Source organism: Cataglyphis hispanica, chromosome 3, assembly GCF_021464435.1.
Source record: "Cataglyphis hispanica isolate Lineage 1 chromosome 3, ULB_Chis1_1.0, whole genome shotgun sequence".
Taxonomy (NCBI): domain Eukaryota; kingdom Metazoa; phylum Arthropoda; class Insecta; order Hymenoptera; family Formicidae; genus Cataglyphis; species Cataglyphis hispanica.
Genome location: NC_065956.1, coordinates 434,341 through 461,043, shown reverse-complemented (window position 1 = coordinate 461,043; position 26,703 = coordinate 434,341). Strand labels below are relative to the sequence as shown.

Genomic DNA, 26,703 nt, shown 5'->3' with positions numbered 1-26,703 from the left:
TTTCCTAAACTATATATACATATATATATAATTTTCTAATATTTTTACTTTATATTAATTAATCTGCTCTAATACAATAGTGATATTTTTGATTATTTCAATTCATTAATTAAGACAATACAATTTGCTCCAAGTATTATTCATTTAATTGAATTAACACCTATAAAATAAAAAATAAGATATTTCGCTTCTTATGTAATGCAAACATTATTAACTGTGATAACTTGAACAAGTTTTATTTACAACGTCTGAAAAATTCAAACGTCAAAATTTCGGGTGAAGGAAAAGACGGATCAACCGTCCGTTAACTCTTTTTATATTTTTAATAACAATGCGAAAAAAGAAATTTTTTTTCAAGTGATGGAAAGGACAAGATGGGAAGAAATTTTATCTACAATTTGCACCTTTTAGCCAACACCTGGTACCTTCTAATGATTATGATAATGGCTTTCCACGATATTTTCGGAGAATTTGTAAATTATTCGGGCTTTTAAAACTTTAACCTTTTTACGTAAAGGGTTAAGAAATCTTTTACCTGCGAACAGCGTGCATATGTATGCACGCTCTAAAAAAACCGCTCATTTATGAAAGGCTTATATATAGTTTCTCGCAATAAAAAACGCGTATATATACAACCGGCAAATTTGCCTCACTGTCAGTATAATACCTTTATATTTTTATTGAACTGATATCTTGCTATTTCTATAACTGATATTTCTCATATCGCGTCGCCGCAATCATTATGAAAAAATGGCAGAATTATATTTTTAATTATTTCAAATGTATTTTATTTAAAATTTTAATTTGAAAATTAATTTTATATATATATATAAGTGTATGTGTATATGTATATGTATAAAATAATGTGTATATGTGTATATGTATAAAATAATGTTAAATATTGCAATGCAATAAGTGATGATTTTTTATTTTTCGCAAAGGAAAGAACATTTTTAAATGGGTTAAAAAGGCTACAGTTAAAAAAACATTCTTGATGATTTTAAAACATCATGCAAATGTTCTTTCTTTCTTTCTCTCGTATGTTTTACATATTAACACCATTGGTGTTGTGGTATATTTTAGAAAATGTCTGCCGTACAGGTATAAAAGATTATCTTAGCAGATCATTTGGAATAAAATTGACACGCGCGCACGCTAAATTTATTTTAATAAACTCCTCGTACCTTCTTAAAGAAACTTAGGCTAGAAAAATAGCGGGGCGCAATAGCTGAATTAAAAACTGAGTCTTTCCAGACTTTTCGAGCAGCTAGTAGCTTCTTATTATGGAGTGACTCACGTCGACTGAAACCACACCGCGCAATGACAACAAAGCGACCTACGTACCGTGCTATGTAAATAATTAGTACGAACTTCCATTGTTGTGTATATGTAGGCCTCTCATCATTTGTGCGAAAGCACTCGAAGAAACAGGTAGCGGCGCGAGCTTGTGTCGTCGCATTACTTTTTGAGAAACTCCATCCTTTTCTTTTCAATTATTACAATTAGCAATTAATGAAAAGACGATTATTTATCAAAGCATGTATTTCGGACGTCTTACAACGTATTCTCTAGATTAGTGCACATGCGGCTTCAATTAAATGTGTTTTTGCGAGTAACGTGCGGGTGTCATAAATGAGACAAGGGATGAACAAGAAAGGAGAAAGCATCATGTGACGGCAGAGTAAATGTAGAATAATTTATATAGTTTGTTTATTTTATTATTTGTTGTTTATGAAATTAATTATTCGTTTATCTTTTGCGCAGCGGTTCATTTTATAATATAATATACATATAAAAAATTTTATTTTATAAAATACTTGATATATATATGTAATAAATTTCAGATTAAAAATATTAATTAATTGTTTAAATAATTTGAATTTTTTTCTATTTTCAGATCAACGTCATATTCTATAACTCCACCAGCTGTACATCGTACCGGTGAGTGCTAAATTATTACTTATTTTAAGATTTTTCTTCTCTCTTTCTCCTTTTTGAAGCAATTTGCGAATATTAAACATATATCAGATATATGTTTAGTTAAAGAAATAATAATTAAAATATACATAAATATAGATACAATTAAACAAGTTTTTGCTGTTTTGATAAATATAAAATATAATTCTTTAACAAATATTTTTGCGTGAAATGTATAAAAGGCAATTATGAATTTTAAACATACATCTAAACTCGCGCTAATATTTTTATCCAAACAAAACTCTTTCGTGAGTTCTGATTATTATTAAATTATTTTTTTATGCAAAATATTAAAAAAAGTGCAATAGTAATTTCCGTTTATAGGAAGACACTAATTGCCAATTCAAATTTTGAAAGCTCATCACTTTTTTTATTTTTCAACTATATTGTTGCTTATTCATTTCAAATTCTTTCTTTCATAATTTTATTGTTTCAAACAATATTAATTGTACTTAACAATATAAAGTATATACTTGTATTAGCGAATTTTAAATTATCATTCCAAGAAAGAATTTTCCAATTTTTTTTTTTTTTTCGCGATTATCGGGATTAAATCGGGGAGGGGACTGCGAAGAATCAAGAAGTACCGCATGTTCGGCCGCGTACAATGTATCCTTGAGCATTCTCCCGCTCATTCGTCGTCCGTCATCCTGCTGGCTGTGGTTCACTGACATTCGCCGGCAGAACGTCAAGTCCAGCATACACTGTCAAGGTCCGCCGGTTCTCTTCTCAATGGCGTCTCGGTGCTGTCACGCAATTTACCTACGGTAATCGACATGCCTGGCCGCGAAGGACGCCACTTCCACGCGCACAACGCGACTTTCCTTTCCCTCCCCCCCCCATCCCTCCTCCTCCCTTTCTACGTCTCTCGATCGTACGTAATGTCATTTATTCTATACCGCGTTTATAATTTCAGAGGACAAGCTCGTTAATTTTCGATAAGCTTCCGCCGCGATTCGTCATTATCTCGCGAGTTTCTGGGTATTTTTTTCGTCGTCCTCTTTTGACGTTTGTAATTTTAGGCGAGTGGAATAACGTGATGTTATATAAATCGGGAACGTCCGCTCTTTATCGCGATTGTGTATGTACGTATATGTACGCGTCGCTGTCAATCGAGAAACTGCCTCCGGAAGATGAATCGCAAACCGGAAATCGAAATCTCGAGAGATACCTTCGGTTAATTTTCTCGGCGATCTCTCACTCAGTCATGAAGAGAGAGAGAGAGAGGGATTCGAGAGAGACTCTTACAACTGGTCCTTTGGAGAGAAAAAAAAAACGGGATTGAATAAATCACGATCACTACTTCTAGTCCTCGGTGGCCATATGGCGCGTCTCGTGCGCTGCAAAAAAAAAAAAATTGAAAGAAAACTCGGGCACGTGAAAGATCGATTATCCTGAAATTAATTTCGAGACAGGCCTTCTTGTACCTTCCTTCCTGTGTAAATTCTTCTTGCGTTTCTTTGATGACCTCTCTCGATAACGAGAATATAAAAATCTATCCTCCATCATTTATAATGATTTTTCAATCTAATGCTATAACGTAATCTCAAATCTGTTATGATATTCGCAGAGAGCACTATGTATTTATTTACTTTAACAATAAATTTAATAAATTTAAATAACTTAAATAATTAATTAATACATTTTTTTAATTGGATAAAATATTGATGATTCGTTGAAAGATGATCGATCATTCAGTTGCAGTTCGCGCGACTTACTTGATGATCATTTTCGCGAAACGAAATATCGCTAAGACACTGTCAACTGTCACCGAAACGGCGATGACTCGCGAATTTGTGATTCGGATGATATAATCCCGTTTTGGCGCGTTTCGCTTACGACGCCGCTTACGCTTTCGTCGCTGGCGTGCATCGGGGGAGGTAACGCGTGCGTCATCCCCCTCCGTCCCCCCCCCGTCCCTGCCCCTTCGGACAATGCCGCATTTGAAAAGGCGCGTCCCACACCCGGCCATGCGTCGTCATTATTGTCCTGCACTTATACGATCGGTACCGCAAGTACCAGAGACACGGCTTACTTGGTTCACTTTTGCTGGTTAACGGTAAGCCCGTCAGGAGTCAGTGAGTCAACGAGTCGACGGGGGCGCGTGAGTGCGCGCGCGAGATCCCCACGCACCTCTTCGCTCGATCGCGTCCAAGAGAATCGATCTCGCCACGGCACGCATACACGCATACGGGGTGTCCCAAAGCCACAGAATATCCTTTTAAAGCCGCATTTTCGCAGTTCGTGCGGAGACGATCTTCTCTCCTAGCGAGAGAGAGAGAGAAAGAAACATTTGAGATCTGATCTCTTGGGCTCTACGAGTTTTAAATTGTACCTTTTATTGTTTTATATTTTATTTATCGTATTTCACATTAAACTATAACGTTGTGTATCGGAAAAAAATTTTGCGTCAGTTTACACGAAGATATTATGATCTTTTAGTATTTATTGATCTTTATTTGAAACGTCTTCGTCAGCTTTACGAAGAGCATTTTCAGGGTGAGGGAAAGACGATTTTTCATTCGAGAAAGCTATAAAGGAATATCTGATGATTTTAAGGACACCATATACACGCGTTTTCTCTCGCGAGCGTGTGCATATGGTGACGCAATTCTTACGCGTTCGTCATTCTTTCAAATTCTTCAACTCACTCTTGATGCCATCATTTTTTTCTTTACGCTTGAAAAAAAATTCATTCTTATCTATTAGCTAAAATATATATCTCTGAATATTAATTCTTTATATCAGCAAAGTTTATGTATCTTTCAACAGGTCCATATATATATATATATATCAACATAGCTAAATTTGTTCAATAAAAACAACTTAAATATAAATGAAATAATTTATAATTGAGGCTTTAGACAATTTATGACAACAAGCATTCACTTTTAAATTATTTAATGTGGAATTACAGATTTGATATATTATGATCAACTGAAATAATTTTTAAATGTCAATCTATAAATAAAATATATGTACATTTATATAACAATTTTTTAAAGTTCCGATATCCGATGAATGGAAATTGTTGTGAATGTTCAATATTTAAACTATAATTTTATTTAAACTATAATGTTATTTATTTAAATTATATTAATAATACCCCTTATATCAATAATACCGAGTTTTGTAAAACTATAAATATAAATATAAACTATAAATATAAAAATGTCTGTAAGAATAATTTTCGCAGAGCATCGGACGATTCGTTAAAACGACCGATTTTTTCCCATCATGTAGATAATATTTGCGATAATATTTCTCATTAATCGTTATGAAAAGTCTAGAGAATATCTCGCAAACATGGCAAGCATATCTACCGTGTATCAATTGCCGCGAAAGTGCATAGAGGAGCCGCGTGAATCGTCATAATCAAACGTGCTCGAATCGAACGTAATCGCGTTTGACACGACATTGATATTGATTTAATTGCGCGAATGGCGAATGCAGTGAGACGCGACGCCTCTCGATAAAATCGTTCTCCATTTCGCGCTTTCACAATCGATGCAGGATTTTCCTCCGGGTTGTTCACTTTTCACCACGACCAACGGATGCATGCGTCCTGCATTGATACGATCGCCGTCTGCCATCGCCGCAAAAGTCGACTACTTTCGATCTCGCGTGCCGATTCCATAATGATCGCATTGTCTTGATCGCGGTGAATCGCGGCGACATTAACTTGTTGCAAAGAATCGAGAAAGAGAGAGAGAGAGAGATTACGTATACAAGCATGGATAGATCGGAATATATCTCATCCTATGAGAGTGCACATTTCTTAAGAACGATCAGAATTATGCACAATGTGTAATGAAAAATTGTTTCAGTAATTTTGAATTTTTCTTAGATAAATTATTCATTCTATATAATATGCGTTATCAAAATTTCAGAACACTTATACATTTTATACAGACAAATAATGATTGACAATAAATAATTTGTATTATAAGAAATAAATAAGACTAGATGTAATGTTTAGTAAAATATTATTTATAGAATATTTTCGGGAAATAGAAAAGGAATCATGTACACACAAAGGAGAAAAAAAGAAACGAAGTAAAAATTATATTTTTAATACATTATTATAATACATATAATTCTACAATCACGGGCAAAAATAGTACGATGTACCAATAATTGATAATTAATACGTCAACAATCGTCATTCGTCACAATGTCACAATGGGAGGGCATCAAAAAGAGTATCGTCCTCAACACGGCGCGTTAAAGGGAAACTCGAGAAGAGACTCGAGAAATTCCCGAGGACGAGCGACCTAATTCCCGAGGAACGTGCATCCCGCTCCCACTCGCTCCAGAGCCTCGCCCTCTTATGCCACGATGACGCAACCGAGTGTTCCGCTTCTCGATGGAGAAATCCGACGACTCGTCTCTCGGTCTCATCGCCTCTCGGCCGTCATCGTCGTCTCCATTCTCGGATTTTCGGACATTCGGTCGAGAAGTAGGATCATTTAAGCAAGCCGCCCCCTCTTCTCTCCCCTGCTTGCCCGCGGCCCGTCATCGCGAAAACGCTACAACTATTCGCTTGGTAAATAATTCGACTACGCTTGGCCAGCGTGTACAGGTGTGCCCGCGTGCGTATGTGTGTAGGCGTGCACACATACGCACGTGCCGTAGAAGAAGAAGGCAGGCCTTGCGAGGCTGAGAGTGGGTTCATCGGACGCCGGCGGCCGCGGATTTACCGTTACGTCTTCTTGGCGAAACCCGGGGAGACCCATCCACCGGCGCGGCCATATGCCCCTCTCTTTATTTCTTTCTTTCTTTCGCCTTCCGTCTCCACTCTTCTCTCTCTCTCTCTCTCTCTCTCTCTCTCTCAGTCGCGCGCGCACCTTCATATACATATACGCACGAACACATATACGATCCGGTCTCACCTCCTCCTCCTCCTCCTCCTCTTCCGTCCCACTGAATTCCAGCCCGGCGGCGGATTTGCCGGTAGAAGAAACGGAAGAGCGCGGAGGGTTTGTAGAATGACATTCGAAGAAAGTTCAAAGTTTGTTGGTTTTCAGAGTCGTTGAACTCGCCTCTTTCTGAGATAATTCAGTCGTTTGGCCAACCGGATTATTACGACGCGCTGTGAAACATTGCGAAGAGAGATACAATGGGGTGCATCGTACTTTCATAACAATTTTCCAGAATAGAAAAGAAATGGAATTACAATAAATCTTGATGAGATAACACGTTTAAATTAAAAAGGATTTAATCTGAAATTTATTTCGCTGCCTCTCACCTTCCGTTATCTTGATAAATATTATTGACTGTCAATTCAATTTTGCAATAAACGTAAGATATTAAATTCCAATATCTGTTTTGAATAAAGCATAGAATAAGTTACATGAAAATAAACAAAAATATACTTTGAGTAGACCGAATGTTACTTTTAATTTTTCTAAACACATTCTCTCTTTGTTGGATATAAAAAAAAAAAAAAAAAATGTGCCACTCAATTCGATGTTTAAATTTTCTTGTTATTAATCGAGTTATAAATCGTGATGACAATTCTATCACCCACATGAGATTGATCATTCCCTCTTTTCATGTCGCTGATGCGTAAGAGCGTGTGTCATTTGAAATTCTTGGAACTGAGAGTGACTTGAAATGTAATTTCGTTGAAATGACGACTATTGCAAAATGAAAGAGTAAGATTCTTATCTGCGCTAGAACTTGTAACAATTACGGGTTTATATAAATATATTTTTTTCTATAATATGTAAATAAGTATAAATTTTTCTTCACGACGATGTAGCTTGGAATTTGAATAACGATGGTAGCAACCACAACTACACTATTCCTCCGGTTAAGAATGACTTTTTACGGTCAATGTGAATTATAGAAGAGACAGCCTCGACTTCGCTAAAAATCGAAGCAAATCGATTAATTCTGAAATAATATACAATGATGTCACACGCATATCTGCGTTCAATCGTTCGTCTCACTTCGTATGTGTACACGCGGAAGATTCGTTCTCAGAATGATGATCGCTCAGCAAATCCGCATCAAATATGCGATACATTATATAGGAAGGATTCTGCCTAAGCACGTGACAACAAATATGATAGAAAGGAATGTGGTAGACTTTGCTAAGCACGTGGCAAGCGACCATCAAGAATAAATGTGAATCTGCATACGTTAAGTATTGCAGATATCCATACAAGTGGATATTACGATACATGATAAATTATTTACATATAATTCCGTTTAAAAAAATGTGATTCAAGTATGTAATATGTCATACTTTTTAAATAAAGTTTATAGTTTGACTATTATCAATTAAAATCTTATCTCAAAAAAAAAAAAAAAAATAAAGAGAGAAAGAGAGATAAAACCGATCCAACGAGGTTTGTGTTTCAAACGGATTTTTCTCATAAACAAATTTATGCATATTTATACTCCTCTCGAATTCTCACGACATATATTATTCGCAGAGATATCGGGAATCGTCAGAAACCAAGCAGGCCCATAAATTTGAATTAATCGAACGCTTATACTTTTTTTCATTTTTATTAGTCATACACGGAACCAGCTATGAGATTGATGGACAGTATAAACTCTTACAAAACAATCTATAAACCTAGCGGCCTATGTGCTGCAAATTACGCTCGAATGCAAATTACGCTGTCTCGTAGAGCGCTCACTCGATACACACGAGATGCTGAAGCGGTTCTTTCGTTACGCGTTTTTGCGCTTTGCAACGCCATCGCTACTCCGGCATGATTACGTTGCTAAACATTTGCGTATATTTAAAATGTATCTAGAAAAATATGAAGAGATCTATTATAATTTAAAGATATAGAGATACTTAACGTTATACACAACGTTATACATAAAGATATATCTATAGAATCAAATTTTTATTATTAAAAATTAAAATTATGCTTGATTTTGCTCATTCTTTTATTAAAAGCTAAATTTGCTAAATTTTTCACAGAATAAATGTGAGAGTAGAATTAATCCAATAATTCTTATATACGTAATTAATTACGTAATTAATTACTCTAATATTCAAATTAATCAAAGCACGTTGATTTTTTCATTGCGGACGTTTATGTAGATAAAGTCACAAGACTGCTACGTGTTCTAATTTCGTTCATTACGAATTTCGATCCGACTCTAACGTTCGCATCTAATGAATCGTAGCAGTCATTTCAACAGGTGGGCGAGACCGTCGAACAAACGCATTTTTTTTTTCACCGCGTGGCAAAGGCCACCTGTGCCTCTTTCCCGCGCGCGCGCGCGCGCGCCTTCTACTTTACTTTCTTCGCGGTGTTCCGTTAAATACCCCACGCCGAACGCGATTGCGAATCCAGGTGCGGAGGTCAACTTACGTCAGGTTAGGGTTTCGAAGCTTCGCTCCGACGAGTTCCCCTCCCAGCGTCCTCGGGCGTCCCAGAACGTCAACGGGCGTTCGCCCGTTCCGTCACTTCCGCTACACGCAAACCGATCCTGAAAACACCCACATTGTATTTTGTCACTTTAATCATCGTATTTTGAAGTACAGTTTGTCATTTGTCGTTCGACTTGCCTCGATTTCAGAGTGAAATTAGATATATCGATATATCGGGTATTTAAAAAAAAAAGACTTGAAGGCTCAGGCTAGTCTAGCAGTATAAACAGTTGATGATTTTTAGGAATTTTTTTGAAGAATATTAGAAATTGATCTTTTTGGCATTTTACATATCTTTTTGTTATGTTTAAGTAATATGTCAGTATTTTTAAATCTTGGATATTTAGCTTTTTTTTGGTTTAATACGAGCCTCTGCGTGTTCAAAAATGATGATGACATGCCTCTCCTCGTGTGTCTGAAATGAAAAAAAGAAAAATGATCTAATTTCATTCCGAGGATATTTTTAAAACACTGAAACTAATTAGAATTTAAAAAATTAATAGTTAATAGTTCTGCTGATTTTCAAGAAATAAAAAATTTTTAGCAAAGTTGAAGAAACATCTAACTTTAAAATAATACTGTTTTGTTATTTTTTAATATTTCTGAATATAATTAGGTTTAATATTTCAAAAATATTCTATGACATAAAATTAAACCGAGTTTTTTGTTTCAGATAATTATGCAAAGAGCAACAAATTATATTATTGAACCGTATTTTTAAATGTATTTTCAAAAGAGACTCTCAAAAAAAGCTAAACATCTAGATTTAAAAATATATTGAAGTACACATTTAAAAGATTAATTTTTCTAATATTTATATTTAAAAGATTAATTCTTCTAATATAAAAAAAAAAAATCCTAAAGATCATCAACTGTTTATACTGCTAGGATTGGGCCTTTAATTTTTCTTTTTTATGCGTTATAAATTTTTTAATACATTAACGGAATGTGTTATAAAAGTTTGTCAATCCTATAAATACGATATTCAAGATTTACACAGAATATAAAAAATATGATATAAATGAAATTATTTTAGCCGAATCGCTTTTTAGTTATTTATATATTTACGTTTTTTTTTTTTGAAAGCTTTACGAGATACTTTATTATCTGTCAGTTGATAGTTTCCGGACTAGTTTTGCGAGAACCCGTATATTTCTATACCAATATCAATGTCGCGACACACACACACACACACACACACACATACACATACTAATTCACTTGTTGCAGTTGTTGGTCGTAAACTGTTCTCTAGTCTATCGGAGCGAACTTTGCGCCGGGCAATTCTCCGCGGCGAATGCGAAATAGCATCTGGAAGCCGCGCGCGGAAGCAAAAGGTTTTGCACGCGACAATAAACCGCGGCGCAGCAAAACCGCTGCAAATTTCGCTGCGAATGGAATCAAAGCGTAGGAAGAGGAGCAGGAACATTTTAACGTGGAAATTTGCACGGATAGGAAAGTGTCGATAAAAGAGCGCAGATAAGAGATAAAAAAAAAAAAATCAGAGATTTTTGCGCGTTGCCGGGCAAAACGGATAGACAAAACAACAGGCCGCATGCTGGTACCCGGCTGGCTTCCTTCTATTCCCTGTCTCGACATGGTGGCCGAGCCGGCCGATAACCGTCGTCGAGCGATCGAAGTAAAGGGGTCGACCCAGCTTTATTTCCCTCATTGCGGTTTTTCATATTGAGAGTAGCGATTAGCGTACGAGAGTGTTATAAATTCCCGAACAATACCGGATTCATTTTCTCTTTTTTCGCACATCTTTAAAAGAAATACGCGCACATTTATACAGCTTAAAGTTTAATTTTATCTACTACACGCCCTCCATTTTTCGCAAATATAAATTTGAAAAGGAAAACATAGATTTTTCCCTCAACTGTCAAGTCTCAAGTTTTATTCAAGTCTTAGGAGGGGCTTGGAAGTTTTAAATATAGTTTGACATATGAGAGCCGGGACGTGGAAACCGTTCTCGGAGAATGAAACAATGAGTGGCGAAATCGCGGACGGTCGCCGCGCTCGCAAGGTTAATTTCGCCGTCGACGTGGAAATCGCCACGAAGATGGAGAAGGTGAAGCACGGTCATGGGAAGAGAGAGAGAGACTAGAGCGAGAGACGACGAGAGGCGGCCGCGACTTCCTCCGTGCGTGCAAGAAGCGAGTCAAGTTCGCCGGCGGGCACACGCGCGCGCACTCACCTCCATACGCGCACATCTACCTACGTACAGTATAGCGCTATAGACAGGGACCAGGTAACAGCGTTCCCGTGTTACCGGTCCACGCGCGGCTGCCACGGTAATTTATTTAATGTAAGCGGCACACACACACACACACACACCGTCCTACACTCGACTGCATACACGCGCGCGAGCGCACGTACACGCAGGATGTTCCGAGGCAGAAGTTCCTCGAGACGAGCGGCACAGTTATCGCGTAATGGGTCCGTGCGTTTTAGCTACACTTTTGTGACGTGAAGAAGAAGATGGAAGAAAAAATGCAAATATATAGAAAGCGTAGCTAGAAAGACTAGAGATTGAATTTTTTTTTTTTAATTTTTATCGTCGAGCGATAAAGTTACAGCAACGAAAGAATTTAATGAAAGATTTTTGCGATTAGAGGGAATTCTCATGGAATTTTATATTGGGACTCTGGGAATTTTTTTTTAAATTTTCTCTGGTAATTTTGATCCTATATTGTAAGCAGCTGTCAAGTGAATTATATGTTTAAAATTTATTATGAATATGTATCTACCTCTGTTTATATTCAGTGTTTAAATAAAATATTGAATAGGTAATATATAATTTTTATTATAATTTTCAATAATAGAGAAATAAAAATATGTAAGAAATGAAAAATGTTTATCTAGCGAAAGCTGTTGTTTTCAGTTCTGACATTTGCAAATCTAGCACTTGAAACTTTGCGTTTTTTTTTTGCATGAGTGAAAAGACTAAGAAAATACAATAAATGCAATAAAAAAGAAAAAAAAAAAAAAAAGCTTATTTAAAAAGTTGCCACCAAAAAATCTTTAGAATATTCTCTTTACCTGGAATTTTGAGCAAAAATACCTGATAGATGAGGGATTTTTTTACAAGATTTAGACATCCTGAAAATCGTAACTTTCGAGCTTTGGTTATCGCTGCAAATTTTTTGCTTCGTTGCGGGAGGGACATCATTCGCGGAAACGAATTCTAGATAAAACTTTGCGGAAAACGTGGCGCGATTTCGACGATGACGGCGCCGGGTCGTCATCGCGCGGTTTTGCGCGGGAGAGAACAGTCGTAACCTCAAGAACCTCGCGAAGAAGGCGAGGCCGATGAATGCACGATGAACGGGAAGGAAGGTGAGACGCGTATACACACGCTTCTGACCTCAAGAAACCGAGAGGCGAGTTGGTTGTGGAGAAGCGGGAGGAGAACGGGACGAGGGAACTCGCCTTTGCGAGACGACGAGGAGGCGGATGAGGAGGGGGAGGGGGGAGGGGGAGGAGAAGAGGCCCCGACAACGGTCTGGCGCGGATCCAGCATACGTGCACGAACTCCGAGGACTCTCGTGTGTGGTTTCTCCTCTTTGCCTTTTTTCTTTCCGTCGGCCGCGGGAATACGCAGGGCCGACGTGTTGGGGAGCCTTTTGGACCAACTAGCATATGATAATTGCAAAAAAAAAAAGAGAAAATTAAAAAAATATATTAAAATAGATGAATAAACCGTATATATAAAAATACCTAAATAATGATAAAGCATATTTAAAAAATATATCTGAGCACTTGATCATTTGGACGTTTGAAATCCCGAATATGACGAGCGTGTTTATTAATGATAGAAGCCGGATGTCGACGAATGAAAAAAAAAATACTTCGAATTATAATATCGTATCTTACGTTAAATACTGCGTGTCTTACACAATTTTTTTCTTATTTTACATTATTATCCAAATAGAGCTCCAATATTCGGGAAGGAAATATTTTTAATTATTTCGGAATAATTTCAATAATAATAATATCCAAAACATACAATTACAGCTGATATATTTGAATTAAACGCAAAACTTTGAGAGATGTACGTACGAATGTAATATTTATTTTTTTTTTTTTTTATTTTGCGAACGAAGGGGGGGATTTAATGCAGGGAGGGCCCAGAGAATCTCGATACCCTCCCTGTGCGCTTATACGCGAGGCTGAGCTCCTCTCAGGCTCTTCTCGGTGAGTCGGATATTTTCCAATACGAGGTTATCAAATCTCGCGTGCGAAGGATGCCGGGAAGAGCTAAACGACAATATGTGATTATGTGTCCAATTGCCTTCCCAAGATGTAATCAAACGTCGACGTCGGTGTGTACACGTGTGCGTGTGCATGTAATATTTTTTTTATATCCGGCTTCAGATTAAGAGTATCATCGTGCGAGTATAGAGCGACCGCGCATGAATATTCACATCCGATAATCGATCCTGCCTAGCAGGAAATCCGCTTCGTTATCGTAAAAAAACCAGAAGTGAATCTGACACGCATTCGCGCTTTGATCAATCGCGAGAATAAAATCGGGCCTCTCTTAATCGACGCAGAACATCATAATGCACTCGATGGCGGAGGAGCGCGTTACGCATAATTAGAGTCAGGATTTTTTGTAACAACAACTTCCGGTTTTAGGCGGTTCTGAGAATCTAACGTTATTTTTTCGCATTGTACTTATCATATTTTTTATTTTGCTACAATGCCCTTGGTGCAATATTTTTGATGAGAAAGAGTAATGCATTTATATTGAAGAAAAATGTTTCCAATGCAATATGTTTTGTTTTTCTTTTTTTTTTCTTTTTTTTTTGCAATATGATATCTCTCTTCCTCCGAGGCAACTCTGATTAGAACGTAATAACATTAGCGCGAAAAAACGTAATAAAATGCGGAGTGAGAAGAAAATGGAAGGTGGAAGAAGACGGAAGACGATGCATTTAGTCTCGAGCTGTACGATCGACTGGCAAAGAATTGCGCTTCGGAAAAGTGCATCGTTAGAAAAAGAATTGCGCGGGAGCGGCACGCACGCAACAAGAGAGGTCCCTCTTTTGCCCGCCGCCGCCCCCCTCCCCTCACGCCCCGACGAAGGAAGAAACCCTTAATTGGTCAAGCAGCCACGCCACCGCGGGAAGTATACGGGATCTAGAGACGTGACTCGCGCTCGTTGAGCAATCGGCAAACGTATATGCACGCACGCATGCAAGCGTCAAAACGCAAACGCATTCGATCACAATTCGGTAGCGTAGAGTTCCAGCGCATACATACAGCTGACTTTCTTGAAGAGCGGAATTATCTCATGTAATACAGCGAATTGATGTCGAGTTTCATTTATTGATTTTTGCGTCAAACGGAGAGATTCTTAAAACTGATTTACGTGAGTGAGAGATGAATGGATAATCGACAATTGAGCCATTCTCTTAACTTTACCATAGTAATATATTCATATAGATACGCTTTCTCACTTTTACGTAAAATACAATCGATTACATTGAATGCGCACAAGAGAGAGAGAGAGAGAGAGAGAGAGAAGAGATAATTATTTTTTCCGCGCTTTGTATGCGGATTATAATGCGCGCGGCTGGATGTGCGAAGAACGCGCGATTACAACAACTGTTATCTCATTAAGATTTATAAATCGCGAGTTAATAGTAACGTCTCCCCTCCCCCCCCCCTCTCTCTCTCTCTCTATAGGAAACATTGTGCTGCGATCCGACTTCGTTACGGTCATGTTCAACGCGTTACAATGCGCGCGTCATATGCGCGGATCTGATTATCCGCCGACGATATTATACGCCGACGAATGCCCGGAGTGCCGTAACAAAGCGCGAGTGATTTCAAGCAAGCTGAAAGAGCGAGCGCACCTGTTGTGTCCCTCGCCGACGTCTTCTTTCCGTCTAGCGCCGTCCGCCGTTTTCAACGCGCGAGTTACGTTAACGGTATATCGACTTGCGCGACGATATTACTCGGAAATCGTTCCCCCTTCCCCTCCCCCCATCCTCCTCCTCCTCCACCTGCGGCAAACCCCCACCGTAATTGTCTCTCAATTATTCGCATAAGAGCGAGCGTGGAATTTCGATTTTCTTGCTCGCTGCGTAAAACAATAATAAGAAGAACGCATCGTTGTATGTTCTCACAGCATTTTTTTCCAATTAGCTAATTACGACGATATAGATTCTTGAATAAAAAATATTTATATTAATTTTCTATTTAGCAGGGAGTGGAACAAAGAAAAAAAGAATTTTTTTTTTTTTTTTAGAAACAGATTAGAAAAATAGACTAATAATTTATATACATATATATAGCTTGATAACGTTGTTTGATTATGATTCGCGAAAACTGGAAAGGAAAGACCGCGTTTGAAAATAATGTTAAGGAATTGAAAAAATTGAACTTTTTAAACTCCCGACTGCGAAATGTCGGACGAGAGTAAATTGCGAATTTGTCGAAGAAAACCCGACGGCCTATCCACGAGATGCACGCAACTATACGCGGGTATCGCGGTAGGAAACGTTCGATGCCCCTTTCACCTCTGTGAGAAGGGCACTCGTGGGGACCTTTCGTCCGCGCCTTCCTTCCGACTCGGTCCCCTACCGAGATGGAAGTGGCGCGGGAAAAAAGAAATCTCTCCGCGCGATTACGTAAGACGTATGGCGAGGTGACTCCACGAGGAGACGCGAAACGGAGAACGTTACGATCCGAGGAACCAGCAACGAGCAACGAGCGGAACTAGCGACGAACGGTGGCACTGAACTCACGAGGGGGAAAGAGACGAAGAGACGTCGTCGTCGACGACGAGGTAGAGACGCGGCGTCGAAGCGCGTCGCGCGAGGGAAGAGATTGCCTTCCGAGACTAATGATAGTCTGGATTTTAGTGTGGCTCGTAGCATCAGCTGCAATACGTGTAATGACGATAATGATAATAATGATTGTAATAACGATGGCTAGCCTCATGCGCGCGGGACGGTCGAGTTCGCTTCGCGTCCTTTTTTTCTTCTTTCTTTCTTTTTTTTTTTTCGCTAGGACGAGGATCTAACATTATATATAATCCCGTAGCTTAACTACCTGACGTAACTCGACGCGAGATTGACCGCCGCAACGAGAGATTGCATCCCGTCGAACACACATTCTCGTCGGACAGATTCTACATCCAATATGACAATTAAAAGCATGGATTCTGTTCAGAGGAAACAAATGCCGAAAAATATCTTCCTATTACATTATGTAAAAAAAAAGCAGCTTTGCTAATCGATTGGTTCTTTCATGAACGGCAAGTTCTTCTTTTAATTATGTCCTCGTTGAATATATTGTGCAAATTTTATTGACTCAATTTTAGTACAATAGTTTCCGGGTCGATCTCACGCTGCGCTGGCACGTGAAGAAAAGATTCTTACGTCATTTACGTCCATCACACCTCGATGACAACAATTGGATCGAAGAGACCCCAATGTCTTGGAGTAATTCAGACGAGACTATTGATGCAGGTAGCTATTTTCAGGCGCGTGTTCCTTCTGACGTGTTTCACTATGAGAAAGATTTCGTGCAAGACAGATATATCGTCGTCTACCTGTCTATTTTCATTCTCGAGCTAAAACATGAGCTTCTGCTCCTCTGCATTTTTTAATGAAAGAAAAATGAAGGTTTAACCAGAACTTCTCCTTTACACAAGAGACTCCGTATTTGATATTAAATCAAATCTAGGTGCGGTAAATAATATGGAATTAAAATTATATTTATATATAACGTACACATTATCATCCGCAATTAAATTTACAATTAAATTTTCAGTAAGTGTTACAGTAAATTGCGCGTAAAATAGCATAGCTTCTCGTAGAAGAAGCGAAGAAACACTAGTTTTATGATATATTGGATCGTTGCATGCTCTCTCTCTCTCTCTCGCTCTCTCGAACAGAGAGAGATAGAGAGAGAGAGATGCATAACAGTCGCTCCATACTCGTTTGGTAACATAGCCCGTCTCACCACGGGCTGCAATAATTTCCCCTACCTGGCCGCGCAGACGTTTACGCGACTGCAGCAAGTAAAGGCGCGCGCCGCGGCGTTGCATAAGTGCTCTTCTCTCCTCGATCGCGACCTTGACTTTGACTTTGACTCTTGATTACAATCGCGACCGGCGTAGCGGCGGCTGCCACCGACGTACGACATACGCGCGGTTTCACAAGCCGAGCGTATGGGCGGATTAAACCTCACCTCGCGCCCAAGATACCTGCGTTTATTGCATCGCCCGACCGTGCGGCTGCGAAACTGCGACTGTGGTTACACGTAACGTTAGAATTGTAATTGCGATCGCGTAGAATTTAGAACTGGGTGCGACTTAATTTTCATAATAAAAGAAAAGGGAAAATAGCGAAGAAAGATGAATAAATATTTATATTTGCTTTGATAAATTTTAATTTCTTTTTTAATTGCCTTCTCAAATCAATTCTTAATTCCGTCTTTAATTTTAGTTATAGATTTTATATTGAATGTAAGAATTTATCTAAATAACAGAGACAGACGAATAATTTATATTTGAATAGTTTATTGTTTATATATCCGAGCCATTATTTGTTATAGATTTACCTTTACGTACCTTTATTGATTTTTTTATACTTGACAGAATGTTATTTTTCAATAGATAGTTTTTAGAGTAAAATATGTACAATGTATATAAAGTTGAAGACACGGCATTTAATCGTCTTGAAATAATCGCGTAAAGATAGGTAAAAGGCAGTAAAAAAGGATATAAGAAAAAGACTAAATATCTGGTAGCAGGGCTATGATGCCGGGCTGTATTGTGGACACTTTTATTGGTTTAGAAACTGCAGATGTTACTACAGTAGCCAATCGAGGAGACATTTAAAAAAGAAAATGTAGATTCCCTTCTGGTTGGATTATTTTGACCAGAGAATATTATATGATTTTTATTAAGACTTGAATAACGTATATTCATTCTAACATTTTTTAAATAATGTCATAAAATTTGTACTGAAAAAAATTGCTCTTTTATAAATTTTTTGTTAAATTATATTTAATATATTTAAAAGAATTTTGGAAACTTGACTTTTTCAATCTTTTAGCTACAAGTGTTAATTGAGATTCGTCCGTCCTATGTGAGATACAATAATCGTATATAGATAAACGATGTTACGATAAAATTGTATTGCATAATACATATATGCATTCGTATACTTTCCGTTGCATTCGAGGAATTGATAATTGATCAAATCTTCCAACCTTTTTTCTTAGATTGTTGCGGTTTAATCGCAGTTGTGAATTACTACTAACGAGCAAGTTTTTCTTTTTTATCAAACCTATTTCACTTTCTTGATTAAGACTCATTTTTCTGTTTTTATGTACGGTCCCTTATCATTTTGTAGAATATTTTTCCAAAAATTTATCTTGTAACTATACATTAAACTGTGTATCTGTGTGTGTCTTTTTGGATTATAAATTTTTAAATATCCTCAATTAATTTTTTTTGCGCAAAAGGGATACATATATATATATATATATATATCCCTTTTGCGCAAAAAAAATTTATTGAGGATATTTAAAAATTTATAATCCAAAAAGACACACACAGATACACAGTTTAATGTATAGTTACAAGATAAATTTTTGGAAAAATATTTTACAAAATGATAAGGGACATAAAAACAGAAAAATGAGTCTTAATCAAGAAAGTCAAATAAAAAGTTTGATAAAAAAGAAAAACTTGCTCGTTAGTAGTAATTCACAACTGCGATTAAACCGCAACAATCTAAGAAAAAAGGTTGGAAGATTTGATCAATTATCAATTCCTCGAATGCAACGGAAAGTATACGAATGCATATATGTACTATGCAATACAATTTTATCGCAACATCGTTTATCTATATGATGATATACGTCGAGAGAAATGCAAATCGATCGTTTGAGAATAGACGTCGAGTGGCATAAGGTACTTAAAAGATATCCATAAAGTCAATCTTACGTAAACTTATTACATAATTTATTCTACATGTGCTGCTGTCTGTTCTTGTTCATGCCATTTATAATTGCACGAGTTATTTATTCAATGTCAAGGATACTGGCTATTAGAGAAAAAAATTTTCTGGTTATTCGCGATTTCATGACTAGACGAATAATTATAATATTAGAATGATATATGTTTAAAAGGATAAAATACATTTTTAAATATTTAATATATATATAAGTATAATATATATATATATATATATATATATATATATATATATATATATATATATAAGAAGAGTATACTAAAAATATTTTTATAATAAAAAATTATAATGTATATAAGAGTTATTTTATTTTATAATATTCCTTAAATTCTTGTTTAAGTTTTTACAACTTGAAATAGTGCAGATACTGCAGACTTAATCGATCGAAATCTCCATGCCGCGAAAACAGTGCGAAGGAAATGTTTTATGCATGACTGGCAGACAGAAATCTCTGGAAGATAAATAAAACGCCGATCTCTCTTCTTTAGTACATCTCACTTTGCTCTACCTGCCCTTTATGTACCTTCCTCCTAAGAGATATACGATCGAAGTTGAACGCAGTGATTTATATGCAGCGTCATTATGAGCGCTCCGAGATATATATTCGTTACTTGGCACAATTTTTAATTATATTAATCGAAGCTGTGACATTTAATTATTTCTTTAAGGATATATATATCAATAAAATTCATTTCAGATAGATTGTGCTCCGAATATTCGTATAAATATGATATAACACTATCACATATTTGACATTTAATCATATAATTTCATTCATATATTGATTGATATATAAATTCTATAAACTCAAATTTTATCGTATATCGTATTTTATCGTATGTATAATTTTCAAGATCGTGAAAAGGAATGTGTTTCGATCACGCTTCGAGATTTCATCTACTGAATATTCCCCTTTCCCCCCTCCCCCGTGAAAAAGGTCGTAAACGTTCTCGCCCTCGAAAATTTTTTTCGGATATCTTTGAGATCGGAAGATAACTGGTGGTGCTGGACATAATTCATGTCACTGCTTGTTCTAGATTGAAATTGATTAAATAAATGTTTGATTTTGTAGATATTCAATGCCTGCACAAACATTATATGCATACATTTTCCTTTCCTGGAGAATCAATTTTTTTTCATAATAAATGCACTCGTTTATTCTTTCAATGTTTAACTTATTCTTGAATAAACATAAATAATGAAAAATTAATTTTGCTCTGAAATAATTTAATAAATGTGAAAGTAAAATAAAATAAAGAAATTGTTTAATTTACGAATTTTTGCAAGAATGAGAAGGCTGAAGAGAGAGAGAGAGAGAGAGAGAGAGAGTCGATTACCCGGAAACGCATTCAACAATAAAACGCTAATTCGATGAAGAGGAGGTGTAACCAGGAATGGAACAATTTCCCTAGAAGAGGAAAAAGAAAGAAAGAAAGAAAGAAACAATGCAGTCTCCTAACGAGAAAGAAAACGAGGGCTCTGCGAGCGCACGCGCTCTCAGGATGTATACACCGTGTGCCGTGTGACACACGTACAATACTCCGTTATGCGCATGCGCGAGAAGCGGTTTTCATCTCGGAGGATCGCAGGCTGAATAGTCCCGCTGGCTGGCTTACGTTCTTATGGTGGGATGAGAAGGAGGGCCAGTTGACGGTCACGTTGGTGGGAGACGAAGAAATCAACGGGGTCCGTGCGCGTTGCTCAGGTAGATAGGTAGATAGGGGGCGAGGGGCGGAGGTAGAGGGACTGAGGGATGTAGTAGGGAGGGACAGGCCGAGAGTACGGGGCCTGCACTACTCAGCTAAACACTCACGGATTCAGTAGCTTACGAGAGGCCTCACGGTTGAGCTTACGGTCGATTCGCGCTGCCTGTTGGAAACGGAGCTGTTGAGAAGATAACTGTAAATTCGCCGAGTGCAAGAAGTGACAGGCGTGTATGGACCATAGGTACCCTGTACCTATACGAGTACCGATTAAAAATATAGTTCGCGAGTGATATTTTAATCGAACATCAAAGTTTTGACTGGGCCCTATTCGGGCTTCCGGCAATCGGCTTGCTGAACAGTGGAACCTGTCACTTGATCTGTGGAAAAGGAGCGTCCACGTGCGGATCTATCCAGCCTAGCTCTTCATTCATGTTGATTTTCGATGATTGTTTGTGACGTGAAATAAAGACAAGATAAATGATGAATCTACAATTGGGAGACTACAGGTGGATTTAACAATTTTTATTGCAATCTTCTGTTGGCCGGCCTTTTTCAAGTACTCTTAAGCATGATAATCTTGTGATCGTTACGGACAGTGTTTCTTTTTTTGCGTCTCATTGTGTCGCGATCTTGACTGTACTTGGCAGCAGCGAAGCTCGTTTATCCCACTTCGATGTAGTGGCAGTGTAAGTGATAACGTCGTGCATCGCTCTCAACATCAGCATCACGATGCCAAAAATCTTTCTCATCAAGAATCGACTGCATCAGCAGTTGCGGCTGCTGGAATCGCAACATACCAGCAAGAGCCCGCCACTTGGCAGCGGCAAGGACAGCCCGTTTGGCAGCTCGGAGCCGCTAAGTCTCATAGTCAACAAGGATCAATGTAAAAATATTTTACTCGTAATTAAAACGAAGATTGAAACTGGCGTAATTTTGAGGATTTCTACGTATATCTGGCAACCGAGTTGGAATTGGTATTGAGAACTGCATCGATTAATTATGATTGATATTTATAGTATCAAGTTTTTCTCAAAACGAAAATTCAACTCGCCGAAATTACACCGGTTCTAATCTCTCAATTTAAAAAGTTTTTTGATCGTTTTAATGATCGGCAAGTTCTTTGACCTATACATTTTTCCTTCGCATTTAGCGAAAATATTTACATCGTTTTTTTTTGTTTTTTTTTTCAAATTTTTAATTCACAATCTGTGAATGGATCTAAAATTAAAAATGCATGCGTGTCAATAATCAATCTTGAATTCGTCGTAAAACTTTGATTTTATATTAAAGTGTAAGCTCTCTCTCTCTCTTTCTTTTGCACTGATTAAAAAAAACTTTTTTTATATTACGTAAAATTTTTATTTTGTATAAAAGTGTAAGCTCTCTCTCTCTCTCTCTCTCTCTCTCTCTCTCTCTCTCTCTCTCTCTCTCTCTCTCTCTCTCTCTCTCTGTTTCTTTTGCATTGATTAAGAAAAATTTTTTTTATATCACGAAAAAAAAAGTTTGCATTTACACGTCAATATTAAAAATGTAATATAAAGATCGTAATGAAGGTTTGACAAATTAAATTATTATTAAGATTAGAATACAAAAAGAAAAAAAAATGCGAAATGGAGACAAAGACATTGTTAGATTAAATTAAAATAATGAGAAAGAAAATGTTATAAATTCTAATTGAACTTTCTACGACTCTGCGTAGAAATAAAATTGTTTAATTACCACTGTTAGCAAATTAATCGAATCGATCAATTAGATGCATGAAATGTGTCAATCTGATCTTGATATTTCGTTATTACATTAGGACTATATCTGTGATAAAGAGATAAGTAGCCAAGAGTACGTATTAAATCGCGGTGAAGAGGCTCTCGTGTATCTATATGACGCATCTCGAACGCGTCGTTATGGGAAAGGGATTAATAAGACGCATAATTATCTTCATCTCTTCGATGTTGCGTACACCGGTAATTTGGCATGCCGATTATTGGCATTACGAATTCATACGCGGAGCCGTTGCGTGTAAAATGAAGATACGCATGTCGACACAAGTTTAATACGCAATGTAGCTCGTCGATAAGTCGAACTGTCGAGGCCCGTGCGCAAATGCAATGTGGCTTCCCTCTCGTTACGGTTCGGCCGTAACCTGCCGGACAAAAAAAAAAAAAGAAAAAAAGAAGATAAAGGAGTGAAAGGGAGAGATAGAGAAGAAGAGCACCCTAAAATATTACACTTCTGCCGCAGGTGCGGTCGTGTTTCGGCATACAGGTGCGATTGCAATTTGTATACCTGGTTTCGGGGACGTTATCGCGCAGTTGCGCGTTTTTACCTTTCGTGAACTATTAACATGCTCATTATGCTAATTATTCGCATATGTCTGTTTTTGACTCGCTACATTCAATCTTTGCAAAAGTTTGACGGCTTCCTCACACATCGATCTCAATTTCGCATCCGTGGTAAAATTAGCAAAGCTAATTTTATCTCCATCCATGATATCTCTTTGTCGGTCACCGCGCGCGCAAATATCTCTTTACCGTAATGTTATTTAATGATTCATTTACCGGGCATTCTCGTAGCTTGACATAATCAGCGACACATAGTTACAACATCGATGAGGAAAAAAAAAAAGACTCTCATTGCCGATCTATCGTTCGACATCGAGTAACGACTGACCTTTGACAATTAGCGCACTTGTCATCGTATCTGTGTACACCACGTGCAGTTAATTATACGAGTCGTTGCTTTGCGCGGAACACACGCGCGCAATTGCATAATGACGTTCGCGTCGCAGGAACGGTTTTGTCCGAAGCAACGGTTATCCTGCCAGTCGCGCCGATGAGGAACGGTATAGTGAGTTAAATGGCCGTAAACGCAATTGAAATTTGTACTCGCCGCAAATATGCGCATCACGATCGTATTTAATGTACGCATTAATAATATCGAGGTCGACTGAATTTGCAATAATGACATTGCTATTTCATTTATACATTTATTTTAAGGATGTATCAAAATATATCTGAAAGATGCATTTCAATGCAGATATATAAATATTCGTCTATTTTCACGAAATATGTGTGCCTCATCTTCGTTTATTTGCATCTTGCAATGTTTTTCTCAAGCGTGTGTATAAATATTATCGTAAATCGTTAAACGAGTATGTGCAATTATTTCTCCCTCATTTACAATTGTCGTAAAGATAAATCAGTGTAACGTGACGATTGCGTGGAAACGCGTGCGCGATGGGGCGTCTCGCTGCTTAAGTTTCGTTACATAATTCACGGCTGATTTTTCGTTTGGCTATTATAGTCCTCGGGCGGTTGTCTAGTCGAGGTCGATCCGGGGTGGTACTTTTACAACGGTATAGTGAGTAGTAGGTGGGGACCGAATGCAGTCCTAAAACTGGTTTAGGAAAGTGACCGAACAGAGAGCAGCTTCTCATTCCCCCCCCCCTTTTTTTTTTTCTTCATCTTTTTCTGTTTCTCGCTTCCCCCTCGCTTCCCTCTCGCTTTCCGCCCGCCCTGACAGCCTCTGATTCTCGTTTTGCGTCAGGTTGCCACGCTCACAAGAGCACGAATAATGCGCGAAACGCGGTGTCGATGGCCTTTTACTCTTGCAATCACTATGCGCCGTCGCAGGTGCACGAGTTCCTCTCCCGACCGGTGTGCGCCATTTTATCACAATTTTATATATATATATATATATATATATATATATTTGTGTGTGTGTGTTAATTAAATATGCATATATTTAACGCACACGGAAATGATTATTTTGTATGCCCGCGTGCATCGTTCCCAACTTGGAATCGTTCCGGCTTAATATTTTATCGTTATTTATTCGCGTGGCGTGTTTGACCGACGCAGCCGCTTAATTAATGTATTAGTACCCAATTAAATAATTAATTGTTTATTCCTCGAATTTTACGACTCGCGTGTATAAACCGATCCTTTAAACATGCTGTTTGGAGAGCATTTTTCTCGTGTATGAGGCGGCTGTTTGAAAACACGATAACATTATTATCTTTCACACGAGCAAGATTCACGCGCGCAATGAGCCGCCGGCTGGAAAATTGCAAGTTGTTACGTAAAGGTCTCTTCGATTGTATACATCTTTATTTACATTTTCCGCGTTGGCGATCATATGGAATACACTGATGTATACAAACAAGCTATTCGTAAAGCTACGTCATTCGTATAATGTTTCTTGCGCTTGTATTATAATGAACAAGCCAATATGCGTACGTTCTCATCCGCGTCTGCGCGCCAGAACGGTGACTTTGATGCTCGCATAAGTAATGTGTCGCACTTCAATGTTGCGTTGATAATTTTTCTCGAATGATAATTCGAGATAAAAAAATGTAAAAAACCAAATTTGCAAAACATCAAAAATCTAACTCTTCTTCTGTCAAAAGTGTGTTGAAATATGTACGTGAAGCTTTCATCTAGAAATCTCTAGCTAACGTTCAATAGAATTTTGAGGAAATATTCAATAGTATATTGGAAATTGATGTGCATTAATTAAAAATACATTATTGTTCTCGAATAAAAAAACAAATTTTTTATTTTTTCGCAAAATATAGTTTATGATAATATTCATGGAATTCTTTTAACGTAATATTTAAGTAAATATTTTTATGTTTGTTGAATATAAATAATAAAATAAATAATAAAATTGAATAAACAGATATCACACAAAAATCTTGCACATTAAATTTTTTTTTTTTAATATCACAAAGTTTCGTGTATGTCACTTGGTGGATAAAACAAACTTACGTGATATAACTGTCTTATAAGCGTGCAATCTCGGACGTATTTCTTTTACGGATTCATGGCCACGGCCTTAAAATGGCGACGATTGCTTTTATCGCGAATGTTAATGAGTTTCGTGGGTTATGTTTGGCATGACTATTGGGCAACTGGACTTGTTCTCCTGTCGCGTCCGTTAGAGCAGGAGGCTTCGGTTTCGCGCGAAAATTGCGCAACACAAAGCATATATATAAACCTGCTGTCAGTGATCTCTCACGGTCTCCGCGACGGCCAAGGCAATCGCGCCGGCGTTAGAATCGCTGTGGCACGTAGCAACGAGTGGTAGGGTACGGATAGAAGGACATAATCACAATCTCACTGACTAGAAATTCAATAAAGAGTACGGAACTCGTCGCATTCTCCGACGATTTTATCGTCGACTATGAATTCATCCGAATTTATTATCAAATTTAAAATCCCTTTGTCTAAAATATCTTTTCCACGATCACTTTCAATATTATTTCTCGGCTCTTCTTCTCCTTACATTTAATTATAAATAAAATATTTTAATACTGTTGCGATTAATATTATATTTAATAATGTAATCAATATTTGATTTGATTCCTTTAAAATTTATTCGTGTTTATAAGAGTAGTGTTTATAAAATAATACACATATATACATATGTGTATGTAGAAAAATTTTATCGCAACTTATCAAATTTCTTAAATTTAAATTTTCCTGGCGCGCAATAACATGAGCGTCTGGATGTACGAGAATGTTAATTAGATGCAAAATCAGTTCCTTTTATTTTTAATTTATTATACAAACTGGACGTTTCCGAGATTTTCTATAATGATCGAGATTCGTGAACA

At 37.3% G+C, this 26,703-nt stretch overlaps 1 protein-coding gene across 5 annotated transcripts in view; it reads left to right on the top strand.

The window, feature by feature from the left end:
- The window catches only part of LOC126859527 (transcriptional regulator ovo), a 72,807-nt gene that overhangs the window by 27,308 nt on the left and 18,796 nt on the right, over window positions 1-26,703 (top strand). For 3 of the 5 annotated variants that reach the window (XM_050610919.1, XM_050610920.1, XM_050610918.1), the window contains exon 2: window positions 1,898-1,941. In XM_050610919.1, coding sequence (XP_050466876.1) covers window positions 1,898-1,941 — 44 coding nt within the window. Of the gene's footprint in view, window positions 1-1,897; window positions 1,942-21,177; window positions 21,973-26,703 lie in introns of those variants that run through there. The other 2 variants (XM_050610922.1, XM_050610921.1) reach the window with 1 other exon arrangement.